Source organism: Somniosus microcephalus, chromosome 23, assembly GCF_052327205.1.
Source record: "Somniosus microcephalus isolate GS21.2 chromosome 23, FLI_Smic_1.0, whole genome shotgun sequence".
Classification (NCBI taxonomy): Eukaryota; Metazoa; Chordata; class Chondrichthyes; order Squaliformes; family Somniosidae; genus Somniosus; species Somniosus microcephalus.
In genome coordinates this window covers 40,093,055-40,107,756 of record NC_141009.1, presented here as the reverse complement: position 1 = coordinate 40,107,756, position 14,702 = coordinate 40,093,055, and the positions used below count along the sequence as shown (strand labels likewise).

The 14,702-nt window shown below is 41.6% G+C and overlaps 1 protein-coding gene across 1 annotated transcript in view; it reads right to left on the bottom strand.

The window, feature by feature from the left end:
• The window catches only part of pappaa (pregnancy-associated plasma protein A, pappalysin 1a), a 281,514-nt gene that overhangs the window by 76,674 nt on the left and 190,138 nt on the right, over positions 1-14,702 (bottom strand). The window contains exons 18-20 of the mRNA XM_085965833.1: positions 13,986-14,133; positions 8,643-8,752; positions 4,166-4,237 (exon numbers count right to left, since the gene is read on the bottom strand). Of these exons, the coding sequence (XP_085821959.1) occupies positions 4,166-4,237; positions 8,643-8,752; positions 13,986-14,133 (330 nt within the window). The remainder of the gene's footprint in view (positions 1-4,165; positions 4,238-8,642; positions 8,753-13,985; positions 14,134-14,702) is intronic.

Sequence of the window (14,702 nt, the reverse complement as noted above, 5' to 3'; positions counted from 1 at the left end):
CCGACTGATATCCAGCGACTCCTGGAAGTGAGTGTGAGTGTGAGTGCCCATGTGGCAAGGCCTGGATCAGGTTCGAACGTGACGCCCTACATAGCCAAATCATTTCCTGACTCTCGCTGTCAAGGTGCACGTGTGCAAATGGCCATGTTGACAAGGCGCGCCAGATACCTGTCAAACTGTACCCCAGCGTGGAATCAATGTCTTTTGCAGAGCAAAGGTTGGCAAGGAAAAGTAGAAAATATATATGTGTATCGTCCACAAAACGTCTATTATTGGTAACCAGTCTCTTTAGTTCCTTTGCGATTAAGGTAGTGAAGAGACTGGATTAAATTTATGCACACTGCACTGGGTAACTTGAGTCTCAGAGCAATTAAGTAAAGCAGAGTATGACTAAGATCACAAAATAAATTTACTAATCCATATTGCAGGCAGAAAAGCTGAATTTAATTTATGACCCTACATTGTAAATCGTCACATTACCCTAAATCCCTTCCATAAGGCTTTCTTTGGCAATCATACAAAAAAATGTTACAGTGATGGGGGAGTGTTATAGAGTGAGTGCTTTATATGAGGTCTCTATAAGCGGAGTTATAAATCTATGCACTGTAGCCACGTATGTCCTTTAGTATGGCATGAATAAGAATTCAGATTGGAAATTATGACATTAACCCTCTCAGATCCAAACTTCTTTTTTACCCATCAAGGTATAACTGGAGGATGACGTATGGGGAAGCGGAACCAAGTAACATAGCTGGAGAAATATTCTTCAGAGGTATAGATTTTGGTGAGAATCAAATGAGGCAGAGCACATCTTGATGAGCAACCTCTCAATGAATTAAAGGTCCCTTTCCATTATTATAGGTCGGCTTTTTGATACAAAGGAACCACCAAAGTATTGGGGAATTTAACTTCCCACTGATGGGACATCAGTTAACACGTTTGAGTAAAATTTGTTTGTACATGATTTTACCTGTGTTGTTAATAAGTTTAAAATCAATAGGGTAATCCTCTGTTAAAATAGTTGACAGGGGAATTTGATACAGACATATTAAGCATTCATACAATAACATCACAAAGCATAAATTCCTGGCTATAATGTTTAAGAAACCTCAGGGCAGATCTCGACTTTGTGCGGTAGTGTAAAACAGGTAATAGCAAGTTGCCAGCCTTTTTTTAACATCTCTCCCAATTTTTATTTCCATTGAAGTCAAAGTAAATAAAAATCGTGAGTGATGGAAAACAGGCTGCCGACTCACTATCGCCCATTTTAAATTATCGTACAAAGTCAAGAGATACCCTCTCCTATTTAAAAATACTTAATATGATAGAAAAAAACGTTCCTGAATCAGAAGAGAGAATAACCCTTGTCTGTTTTGGGAGGGAGAACTGCTCATCCTCCTACTCCTGTGAATATGGACAGCAAGGTGACACAGCACATTAGGCACTAGGGAGCAGAGAATCCCAGGTTCCTCTTTGTCCTTCCCTCAACACATTCCACAGAGTTCCTGATCTTGGGAATGCTGCTCGGTGGAGATGCTGCAGTGGAGGCCAGGTATCTCGTTAATGTGGGAACGGGAAAGAAAGGTGGATGAGTTATTGTTGGGCTATTGCTGTTTGCCTCACAGTGGCTGGGAAAAGCGAACGGTTGGCAGAGATGTGGCTGCAGATCACCTGACAGTGCTCTCGGTCTCGAGGCACATGGCCCACAGAGATCTGTACAGTGTGAAAAATGGGGGAGGGGTTATAGGGGGTGGCGGGGAGTCTGGCAGTAGAGCACTACAATTCGTTAGTGTAGTAATTCGTATTTGTCACAGCACTGTTCCACATGGAAATCTGAACTTGAGCAGAGGGCAAGAAAAGGCTAAGTTTTCTCACAGGGAAGAAGAGGAAATAGTAGATACCCTACTGTCAAAGGAATATTTATGCTTTGGAAAGGGTTCACAGAAGAACAACAGGGATGGTTCTGCTTACTTAGTGCTCTAATTTATGAGGTGAGACTCACAGTTGAACTTCTTTTCACTGTAGAATTGAACATTGAGGAAAACCTGGTCTGTACTTTTAAGCTGTTGAGGGCTACAGCTAATAAAGGTGCAAGTGGCTATTTAAATTTGACCATGAATGTCAAACTAGTATAAAATGAAGAAACCTCAAACAAGACTGGAAAATAATTTTTTTTAACTTCTCTTCATATAGTGGATATGTGGAGCACGAACCTCTGTCAAAGCATTTTAGTTTTGAGGATCAACTGCAAAAAAGGACTGGACAAATATCTGGTTAGGAATGGGATTCAAGATTGTGGAGATGAGTATAGGCAGTAATGATCGAATGCTCCATGGAACATGATATTTCCGATGCTATGATAAATATTTACCATACAAAATATCATGTTGATATTTATTTAGGACTATGAAGGTCCCATCTGTGAAAACCAGGGTTGATGAATGGAGAAGTATGAATAAATGGATAATCTGGAGCTACACTTGACAAATTCTGAAGATCTGAGACGACCTGAAAAATTAGATACATTAGGCATAATGGGGCAATTGTACATGGTCTATTGAAGGAGTGAGCTTGATCACTCAAAATTAGTCTTTTCCCATTCCATGCATCAGAGGGAAACCCCTATTTGAGTAACATTCTCCAGCCATATGTCCTAAACTGCATGCTCCATCCCTCTGACTTGCGATCTTTGCTTGTTCTCTCTTCCTATTTGCCCTACCAAAGAAGACGTATCTTTAAGCCCCTATCCTCTAGAATTCTCTTCAGGATCATGCTTTTCCTGGCTTCAGTAACTTCCTAAATTGTATATCTTGATCAGCCTTTGGTCCCACTATCTAACTTCCTTCCTGCTTGATGTCCACCATTCCCCCTTGTTAAGTTATCTGAGGTGTCTGTTGTGTGAGAAGTTCTAAGTTCTGCTGGTGCTATTATTTACAGAAGAAACATGGATTCAGCTATTTCTGAATGTCATAAAGAAACATTTTTCTACACCTGCCAAGTTTGGTGTGTGACTTGGAGGAGAATTTGGAGGTGGTGGTGTTCCCATGCACCTGCTGCCCTTTTCTTCTAGGTGGTGGAGATTGCGGGTTTGGTGGGTTGGCCAAAGAAGAAGCCTTGGCGACTTGCTGCAATGTGCCCTGTAGATAGCACACACTGCGCCCTGTAGATAGCACACACTGCGCCCTGTAGATAGCACACACTGCAGCCACGGCACGGTGGAGGGAGTGGATGTTTTGAGCTGGTGGAAGGAGTGACGGTCAAGCAGACTGCTTTATGTAACACCACACCTTTCTTCAAGGAGACAGTCACAAGAACAATTATAATATAAGATTTCCAAACTACAAAATATTATCAACTGACAAGAACCTTATCTTGATCTCATTTTCAAAAAGGGTATTCAATGTTTAAGTAAAGTAAACCAGTCTCGCCTTTATAACAAAGCGCAGACCAGTGTGGCCACATGCAGAATGTATCTGATGACAACTGAGACAGAAAAGCTCAATTCTGAGCATCAGCACAACCCAGAGAATGATTTATAACCTGAAACTCACTGCCAACCATTTACTCTTCTTTGCATTACATGTTATGTAGTTTTGTTTATTTAAAAAGAAGATTCCTTTAAGCCATTACTCAACCCACCACACTGAGAGTTTGTGGCATAGAACTTTAAGAGACACATTCCATAACCCTCCAGTTAATATAATCTTAGAGTTTTACCAGCATTAGACTGCAGGGACTTAATATACATTTATCAAATGCATGCTATCTTATCATTATTAAGACAAGTATAAGTGGCTGAAATATTATTTAAGGTTTCAAACAAGCAATTGGTTCTCCACTGCCCTGTTGGATGAAGTGTTGTGTGTTTTTATAGTTACAGTTATCGCTTATGTTGGCTGTTCTGTCAGGTGAACATGTAGGAGGGACCTCCATAGGCTGTCACCTCAGCCAATATGCCTCCAGCTTCTGTGGATGGATTATGGCATGGTATTAATGTAAGGGTAACAATAATGCTCAAAGACACTGATCTACCTCTGCCTGCCCAGCTGTAAACACTCAAAGCAAATTTGCCTTTTCCAATAAAGGAATACAATAACCAAGGCAAGACTTGGCGTTTTTGGAGTCTGCCAATGAAAGCCCACAATCGTGGCGTAAAAGATCTTACCTCACATGAATTAATGCAGTGAATCATTTCAGGGTGTGGGTACCATTTAAGTCCTGCTGTACAAACCATATTCTGTGAAGAGAAAATAAAACAAGAGTTGTCATAATTGCACTCAAAAGGAATTTGCTATCAGTGTGGCGTCTGCCTTGATTATCCGAGTATCTACTGGCTGCTGCGTACATGATGATTTACTGTACCAGTCTGCCAAGGTAAACAAGGTCACATGGATTTCTCAATGTCGTAGGTGACTCACCAACCAAGCAACGTTTAAGTGATGATTTCTTAAAGGCCTTTCACTTGCATCTTCCCCATGAAATATTTCTCCCTGTTAGCAGTCTCGGCCAGTCATAATTTAATAGTTTGATATGTGAGGTGCTATCATTTAATATCGCAATAGCGCAAAATATTAAATGGAGAATAGTGGTTATTTGGGAGCGATTACAAGGCAGCAATCTAACCAGAGGCTTCAGATGGTTTTACATTAATACATTGGATAGCCAGGAGTGAAGTTAATGTTTATAAGCGAGCACGGCAAAGAATGATTACAAGGCAGTAATCAATGGGTTCAAATGACATTCTATACTCCAAAAACAATGCTGTACTGATGAGCTGAGCTCCTAAAATTAGATTTATTAATCCCTGTTTTGTGATATATAATGCATGTTATTTTTTATAAATGGTTTTTTATCAATTTGGAGTTAGTGGAGAAAATCTGTAATTAATAATTTACCTTATATTAAAATATATACTGCTGATCTAGAATTTTATCTGCTTATTTAACATCCTTAATTGACTCTTTCTTTTGAATTTGCTGATGTAAAATGGTTTGGAAAATTTCACATTTTGATTTATATCCAGGTGGTCTTAAGTGGGCACTGCCTTCATGAATTCTGCACATCCCTTTTTCAGTTTTAGGTACTAACCTGCTGTCTCAACATACCATCACTTCACTGGTGTGTGATATTATCACAGCAATAAAGCTTGGCTGTTTTAACTCTATTCCCTTCACTAGCAGAAGTTTGGCAAACATGCTTTCGCACAAGATGTTGCCTCTTTTAATATTCTACTACTTCACATCCTCTGAGATCATTCATTTGCTAATGCTGTGAATCGCATAAGATGGTAGTACAGGAAACTCTCGATTTACCAGCACCTAAATAACCGGAAATCTCTGTTAACCGGCAAAATTCAGGAGTAGGTTCAGGTAAGTTTTACTACATAATTGAGGCTGTTCCTGGATCTGTGGCTGTGTAACCGGGGGTCCTGCACTTGTTGCTAAGCAACAGGGATGCTTGGTCTGTGGCCAGAGTTCCTGCACCTGTTGCTAAGCAACAGGGAAGCCTGGATTTGTTGCTGTGTACGGAGCTCTCGTACCTTTTAAACTATACCTTTCTGTAATCCGGACTTTTTGATAAACCGGCACCACGCCGGTCCCGTCGGTGCCGGATAAAAAGGAGTTTCCTGTAATTGCCTCCATTAGCAGAAAATTACTGCAGCTAGCGTCCACAAGATGTACGTTATCAAAGCTGCGACTGAACCATTGATTGATCAAACTCTGAACAACATGTTGCAGCCTTAATGCAAGAGTTTACTTTAGAATACACCTCTTCCTAAGAGCTGAATGACAACCAGGGTTCCTTGGTGCTGAAAAGTTCAGCATATTACAGCAGCGATGAATTATATATAATTCAATCAGTCCTTTACGTCCTTTGCATTTTTAGAATAATTCTGACTGAAATATGAAGAGTAATTTCCATCTCTGGAAATCCCATTGTCACCAGTCGCTAACTAAATGCCCCCTATTTTGGAAGTGAGATTTTGTTTTTTAAAGGCTGCTGCCAGTCACCTGATATTTATTAAAAGGCTTTTTTGTGCTATCTACATTTGACTTGTTTTTCGATCCCTAGGCTTTCAATCCTTCCATTGTCCACCGCTCAGTTGACTTCAGCTGTCTCTGTTTGTGTAGCATGTGACTTACTCTATAAATTGACTTGATGTCACTTTCTGCACGGAAACCCTGAACGCAAGTTTGGCCGACGATGTTACGCGATTTGAAATTTTGTTAACTCAAACCTCCATTTAAAAGAAAAAAGAACGAAAAAGGTTTGAATGACTTTTAGCTGGTGGCGACTCCGGCTCCACTAATGAGGAGTTTGACCGCAGAAACCTCCTCTTTGATGCGATCTCAACAACCGATCAAATTACCTCGCTGCTGCCTTCAGAGAGTTCAGTGTTACCATCTGAAGCCCGCTGTGGCTCTTATCTAATCGAATTTTTAAAGGCACTGAGTATTGAAATAACAAACTTGGAAATCGTCCAACATTGTAATTATTAATGATTGCAAGGACTCTTTTTGAAAAATTTTTTAGAATATACTAAAATGCAACTTTTTTTCCAATGACTTCCTATTTACATCAAAGAGATAGTCTAATTAGAGATATCTTTTTAAGAAGGTACAGATTTTCTACCATTGATGTAAATAGCTGAGGCACTTAAGGTCAATAAAAGATATGGGACCCAAAACAGTCCTTAGGGGGAGCCCTGGACCAGAAGGAGAGCTCATTGTCAATCAAGTTTATTATCTTCTAGCCTGCAGCGCATGCTTGAGTCAGGGGCATTACAGTATAATGACGGAAGCAGAGGATTTTCAGTAACATCTGTATTGTAGAATTACAGCCCTGGCCAATGAAACAAATGCTGGATGCTTGCATTCTTTAAAGCTACTGGCCTTCATATATTATATATATATATATATACACAGTTCAAAAAGAGGGATTAACTGCAGTCCTCGGCAGTAGGAAAATACAGAAAGCCAGTAATCTGTACATAATTTGGTGACACAAATGCAGGTAGTCTACCCTGACAGGAATGGTCCTGTCGTCAGATCCAATTACAATTAGCTACTTTTCACCTGAGTTGCTTCAATCCCCTTCACATCCAACCTGATGTATCATTAAAATTGAGGTTGTGACATAGGCAGACAGTAAAATCTTTTAAACTTATTTATGGGTAGAAGTGGTACGTTTTGTTCCCTGTGTTTTATAATTTGTAGACAAAAGGCTGCAGCAGCACACAATTACTTTCTCGTTCCTTGATGGGAGTGTGGTTATTGAGCTGGTGGATATTCTTGTTCTATCACATGTTCACAATGGACCCGCTTACACAGAGTCAGTTCATTCTGGGGTTAGTGATGGCTTGCTCTGAATCAAGGCAGCATAATGGGGAAGAGGAAAAACAAGGTTTGTATTCCAGCCCGCTTACATAGGAGTTGATGCTTTGTCGACGTTTATTGTCAATTGTCTAACGAAAGAACATTTTTGGAAGCCCTCACATCTCGTGATTACTGGTGATTTGGTGCAGTGTACCAACTCGTAAACTACCATTTCACAGCGCATGATGCAAGGTGCTGTCTGAGCACCACAATCCTACATAAAATGCTCGAGGAAGCAAAAATGTTGTTTTCTGAGTGATAGCAAATAACTTTCTGCAATAAATCACTTGCCCAAGTGAATGCACAAAGTCAGAAACTTTAAGATTGACATCTGTCACAACCTGAATCCGACTATTGGATCAATGAATGGTGTCTGTGGTTTGATGACACCATGCCATTCGACTGCTGCAGATATCTAGTTTATCAACCTTGCTCTCGCAATTTGTTGACAAATGTCCCAATAGTGAATGAACCATCTTCAGCCACTGCATTGCAGGGCTTTCATTATAGATCAAACAATATTACCAGTGCTTTGCTTATCTCGAATCTATAATGTATGAAAAGTTCTGTGTTTACCATGCATTTCACTTTAAATGTTTCCGTACCACAAGAAATCAGCTTTTCTGTTAGGTTCTTGGCAGATCTAAACCAAAAAACACTTCCCCACTATCCAGTTGCTTCAGAAACCTCTGACAGAAATGTCCTCCAACACAGCATAGGCAATGTTAACAGATGATTCATATCTGGATCCATATATCCTATATATATATTTAGATATATATCTAAACGTGTAGAAGCTGGTGTGTTCATAGCTGTGCTTTTCCTTTAGTCTTGGTTATAGCTCATTGGTCTCAAATGATATGAGAAATATTACACAATGTAAGGCATCAAGTCTGGCATTGTACCAGCCTCTTGGGGGCAAATGTTCTTCTGATTTTACCCCTTCTCCCAGAGGTTGTCCATGTTTTAAAAGATGGCATTGTCATGGTGACATCTCTTCGTAAGACACTTTCTACCATTTGTTGCACACAGAGAAGTCAGCAATGTCACTTCATTGCACTTCTGATCACCCACAAATTTCTTCTTCTTACTATGAGAGAGTATAAAAACTGCATTGATAAAGTTTGTACTGCAGTAAAAGCATCATCTACTGCAGTGTGAACATTGTCCAATATGTTGGGCTTGCTGACCAGGAATTGTGCTGCCTGAAAGTTAGGCAAAGCCATTTCTCAAAAAGCAGTTTTATTAACATTATTTTAAACCAACCTCTGCCTTTGGAGGGCTCATCCAGTACTCCACATCATCTGAGGTCATGTTGCGAGGTAAAATGACAGGATCACTTTGAGGTGACAAACAGGAAGGGGTACATTCTGCACCTGAAAGGGAACAAAATTTTTAGTGTGAATCTACTTGTCTCTGTGCTATCCTGATTTCTGTATTTTTTTTGTAACTCCTTGGATGCCTTTCAAATATAATGCTGGGAGATGGGAGCAGCATTTTTTTGAAGTATGGTTAAAATCAAATGGTGCAAGATTGTATAATCTCATTGAAACGTATAAAATTCTTAAGGGGCTTGACAGGGTAGATGCTGGGAGGATGTTTCCCCTGGCTGGGGAGTCTAGAACTAGAGATCACAGTCTCAGAATAAGGGGTCGGCCATTTAGGACTGAGATGAGGAAAAATGTCTTCACTCAAAGGGTTGTGAACCTTTGGAATTCTCTACCCGAGGGCTGTGGATTCTCAGTCATTGAGTATCTTCAAGACCGATATCAATAGATTTTTTGGATACTAAGGGAACCAAGGGATGTGGGGATAGTGCGGGAAGGTGGAGTTGAGGTAGAAGATCAGCCATGATCTTATTGAATGGCGGAGCAGGCTTGAAGGGCCTACTGCTGCTCCTATTTCTTATTTTCTTGCTGTAATAGCATACAAATGGGTTAAAATCTGACTGCTATTTTAACAAAGGTGCTAACCTGTGTGTTTTTAGCAGTTTCATGTATCTGAAAAATTCTAGCAAGAGTTTCTCTTACATACGGGTACATTGTGTCCGTGAGCATCATACGTTGCAATTTCAGCCCAAAAGCTTATTTGAGCGAGCACGCTGAAGGACTTTAAGAAGCAGGAAGGATAACAGAGGGCACTCTAAAATATCTTCATTTTCAGATGGTATATTCCTAGTCAAAGTATACCAAGGTAGTCATGTTGAAAAGAAGTGTATGTATCTTTATGTGAAACTGCCAATAATGGTAGGTTATAGCTTTATGGCTAGGCTAACAACAGACTCAGTCGGAGCATATTCCCTAGGGTGTTCCCTATTAACTTGTCCCCCTACTTAAAACCATACACTTTATCGGGCATAACTATCTTACAGGAATTACTGAATTCAATTATGTAAGAGAACTGAACCAGCATCAACAGAGAAACGGTTATTAACCTCAGCAACACACTGTTTCAACTGTGCCTGTCAATTCAGCACCTTCACACAGTCCGGCTCGGTAACTGATTCAAACCAGTGCCTCAGATGATGCATTCGGCACTCAGCGAACAAATCTATTCAGCAAAAGTGAAGAGAAGAATATTCGTCCTAATTCTTTTTAACTTCTTGTTTTGAAAGAATTATGGGCTCTTTCTCTTTTAAGAGCTCCCAGTAGATGCTCAGATGATCAGATCAGATGGCTGCAGCATGCTCAGCGTTCCAATCTTGTAGGGTTTGCACCCAAGTCTGAAACATGGTCAGTTTGCGACAGCGCTGGTTCCAGCACAAAGCGGCTGTGCTAACATTGGAAGAGAGTGCAGCAGTAAACTTTGCTTGTCGTTGTATCTCTTTAACTCCTCTCTTCCACACCGTCGGGCTCAGTCACCCTAAGCTATCTTGTCCTGCAATGATGTCATTCATTTAATACTAATAATAAAAAACAAAAGGGAGAAAAGAAAATGATAGAAAAAGGAATTTTAATTCTTTGGCTTTTAAAACTGATGGTGACACTCCCCTGATCAATGTTTACGTACAATATTTTGGCGCATTATGCATATTAAAATAATTTTTTTAATGCATACATTTGGATTCATTTATTATTTTTCTTCCTATGGCAACATGGATAATAAATTTCTGCAAGGCAGACTGTTGCAATGGAATTCCTTCACGTTCTGACAGCACAAACTACATTCCATGGAGCCTAGCAGTTCCATAATTGATAGGGCAAAGATATTTAAGCACTATGGATAGCTCCACAATCCCTAACTCACATACTAATCTGTCTGTCTCTGTCTCCTCCTCTCTCCTTAACTAATCAGACATCAGTCATGCCTGAATAAACAGCAGAGACAGGGTTGCCCTCGAACTCACCACAGTATTTTATACTAATTAATTTTAAACCTTTAGCGAGTGCGTGTTTCAATGACTTGAGCGTCGGATGATCAAGGCAGCTCCGTCGAGGCCGAGTGTTTAACACCGGGCAGGGTGCCATTTATTTCGGAATTTACAGGTTGCACGGTGCCTTTTGCTTAAACAAACCAGAGGTCTGTCGCGGGAAATGTTTTTTTAGATCACACCCAGAGTACCTACAGAGCTGAAGAGCAGGCAATAAACGGACAGATTCACCAGTCTGAAAGCTGTGTTTGCTTTCTAGCGTTCCATTCTCTGCATTCGCAGCAGTAGAATAGACCTTTAGTCGCATCCAAAAGCTAGGAAATTAGATTTTAAATATCGAAGCTAAACTTTTTTTTTAAATAACGCTTTGATCTACTGTATAACATAAAGGTTATTCCAAGGTCAGGATGTGGAACGGCATGTTATGAACTGGCCAAAGGTCAGCGTGGTGACTTTGTACTCGAGTTCTTGCCTGCTTGTAATTGGAGGTATGTTGTGGAGGTAGGTAGAATGGCAAATGCCAATAAACCAGATTCACTACCACCTTCGTACCTCTTCTCACTCGAGCAGTATTATAATAGCAGAGTCAGGCACTGACATTAAGCCCTGCTTATGACGGCTGGAATTCCTCAAGTCTTGTTTTAATTTGATGGATTTTAAAAAAAAAATAATAACTTTTATGCAATTTGACACTAAACCCAGTGGTATTTCTGGCCATTCCTGTTATACTTAAAACCTTCAAACTCAGCCCTGACTTGACTGTACTCAGACTGATTTTTTTTTTAAAGCAACGTTTCATCAGAAAATTACTGGTTGACAGGTTTTCAATTTTCTTAAATTGGGTCAAAGGTTTATTTGGAAAGGAATGCTGCAACATTAATGCGTGGCACAAAACAGGAAATCTGGAGAGAAAATGTTTGTTTGCGATTGCCAAGGGTCAGGTTTTTTTCAGTGCACGCTGTACTCTGTAATTATGCGAAACTTCTGGAGATTACTTTTGAAATGGAACAATAAAGTGCATGGCAATATAATCAGGAGTAGAATTTCAGCAACTGTTTTAAGATTTATGTTCCCAGATTGAGGCAGGGCAAAGTATTATGATACATAAAATGTTACCTGGGAAGCGCTGCGTGAACAATGTCAAAGGCAATAGCAAAATACCGCGGATGCTGGAAATCTGAAATAACAACAGAAAACGCTGGAAACACTCAGCAGGCCAGGCAGCATCCGTGGAGAGAGAAACAGAGTTAATGTTTCGGGTCTGGGACCCTTCTTCAGAACTGGAAAAAGCTGGAGATGTAACAGACATTAAGCAGGTGCAGAGACACGGAGGGGAGGAAGGAATTGAAGGAACATACTGTGCTTAGGTAAGAGGCAGGAAAGATTAAATGTTGCAAATAGGAATGGCAAAATCATACAGCATGAAAAATGGGGGCAGGGGTTATAGTTTGAAATTGTTGAACACAATGTTGAGTCCAGAAGGCTTTAAAGTGCCTAATCGAAAGATGAGGTGCTGTTCCTCGTCAAAGGCATGCCAGTTATAAAAATAATGGGTCAGTGTCCTCTTTAATATTAGGGTACAATTAAATTCATGTCAGGTATCAACCCTTTCTTTCCCTTCAGTCTACTCCGTCTGCATCGTTCTCTGGCTGACCAGGTAGGTAAATGACCTCTGCTCTGTCCATACCACTATGGGGGAAGAACAACCCAAGGTGATTTGTGTCTCGATCTGTTCTTTTGTTTCCCCTCTTTTCCCAATGGAAAGTACTTGGCCTCCTGCAACTTGTCCCTGCCTGATGACCTAATGAGGCGGGGGTGAGGAATTGCAAACACAAACATCATACCACTGTCTATGGTGCAGTGCATGGCGATGCCAGTGTTATTTAATGATGGAAAACCAGGAGTTCTGATCTTAGTAAAGCTTAATCAGCATAATTAATTATCACTAAATTTCAGAGTTCAACAAATTTCAATATTAATACAATTTAGAATACTGTTGCTTCCCCCCCCACCCACCCTCCACCTATTGGTGTTGATTCTTGCTGGACTGTGGTTCTGGGGATTAAGCATCCTCTATTGTGACTATTCTTCATAATTGAGACTAAACTCTGGCCCCAAAAATGGGCCACAGTTCTGGTGGCCTCCCAGGATAAGTCCACTGGAGGTCCTTTGAAAGAGTTGCAAACTTGGGTAGGTCATGTCCTGGTGTCACGCTGCACTTTCTGAGATGACCTTGTGGGGAATGGAGCCTCTGCCCACCCCTACAAGGCCGTTGATGTGAGGGGCGGTGCGGGGGTCAGGAAGCAGAGACTCTGTAAATCAGAAATTCTGGCTCCTAGGTCCTCAGTCGGGACCTGGGGTATGATTGGCACAGGGACGCCTGGTCTCAGCAGGTGTACCTGCCTGGACCTGCCAGAAGTGAGGTGTAGCTGAGGGTCCATGCCTGTTCTAGGATTTGGACCACTAAGATCAGGTTGAAGCAGCCCCTTTTTTAAAGGTGGCGTGGGGGCACCCAGATTACTATTTAGGGGGTGGAGCATTTAAGCGCTCTTCAACAACCCCCCCCCCCCCCCGCTTCCCCAAACCCACCCCCCACAGTCAGCAACCGTTGGGGTTTCTGGGGTCTTTAGCGGGAGTTGCCATAGATGCACCCCAAGCTGCTGAAGACCCACTCATGCAGACCCTCCCCCCCACCCCCACCCCCGAACCCTACAAACATCGGCGGGGTCAGTGGCAGAGTCTCACGGTTGACGTGAACCCAGCGTAACTGCTGGAATTGCGTCCCCATGGAATGTCTAGGCCAGTGAGCTTGGGCAGGCTGCTTGTCAGCTCACGCTGCCCAATCTGATCCCGTCGTCACCCAGCATCCACGTAGATTTCTCGAAAGGAATAACCGGACAGCAATCAGGAATGTCACACCAAGCAATGTGATAACCCTCTTAGCCATCAAGCGAGCTTATCATTTTGAGACTTCAGTGGGCGAAGCTCGAAAAATTATATCGCAGTGAAAGAAATGCGATGCATTGAAGCGGAAGCCAGATAAACCGACGAGGGAGAAAAGAATACACGGTTACGCTGATAGGGTTAGATGACGAGGGGTAGGAGGAGGCTCGTGTGGAACATAAACATCAGCATGGACCTGTTGGGCCGAATGGTCTGTTTCTGTGCTGTACATTCCATGTAATTCAATGCAACCGCCTGAGTTTGAAAATCTTAACACTATTCCTTCAGTGTGTTACCTATGCCGTAACCATCTTTGCAGGTCAGTCTAATGTGAGTGTTGAGGAGATGAGGCCGTGGGCAGTCCCCCTTCATTGAGCTGCAGAGCTGTAGCGAGCCATTCCACGTTCCGTCTTTCCTGCAGCGAATCAAGTTATTGATGGGTTCCTAGAAAACATTGCATGGGCACATCCTTAATGATGTACACTCAGTGACGCAAATCCTGTATTAACTTAAAATGGGGACCTGGCCCAGCAGCACATGCTCAACAGTAAACCAATAGTAACCGTGTAGTTTGGCACTCGAGCTGCTTTCATCACGGTACAGGTTAGAGTTTTACCATTTTACCGCACTTAGTGTAGGGATGTCCATGCTTTGGTCTTCATGGGTCACAGAGGTGTATACAGCGGGCAGATTTATCATTTAAATGCTTGTTCCCACTCATTTGCATATATCTTACGTTGCTGATACTGATAGACCACGGTGTCCTGATTTAGGATTGATCCACCAAAAGGCAATAGTGCTGCCAATAAAAACACGGTCCACGCCTTCCATTTCCACAACGTTCAAAGCAGGAGAAATCAGCAAGTAAGAAATATAAGTGCAAACAAAAAAAGAGCCACGTTGGGAAGACCGAAGCCATCGACGTTGGGCCCCGCGACAAACTCGGTTCCCTCGCCACTGATCCCACTGTCTCTGCTTAAAGCTAACCGTTTGCAACCTCGCCATCCTATTTG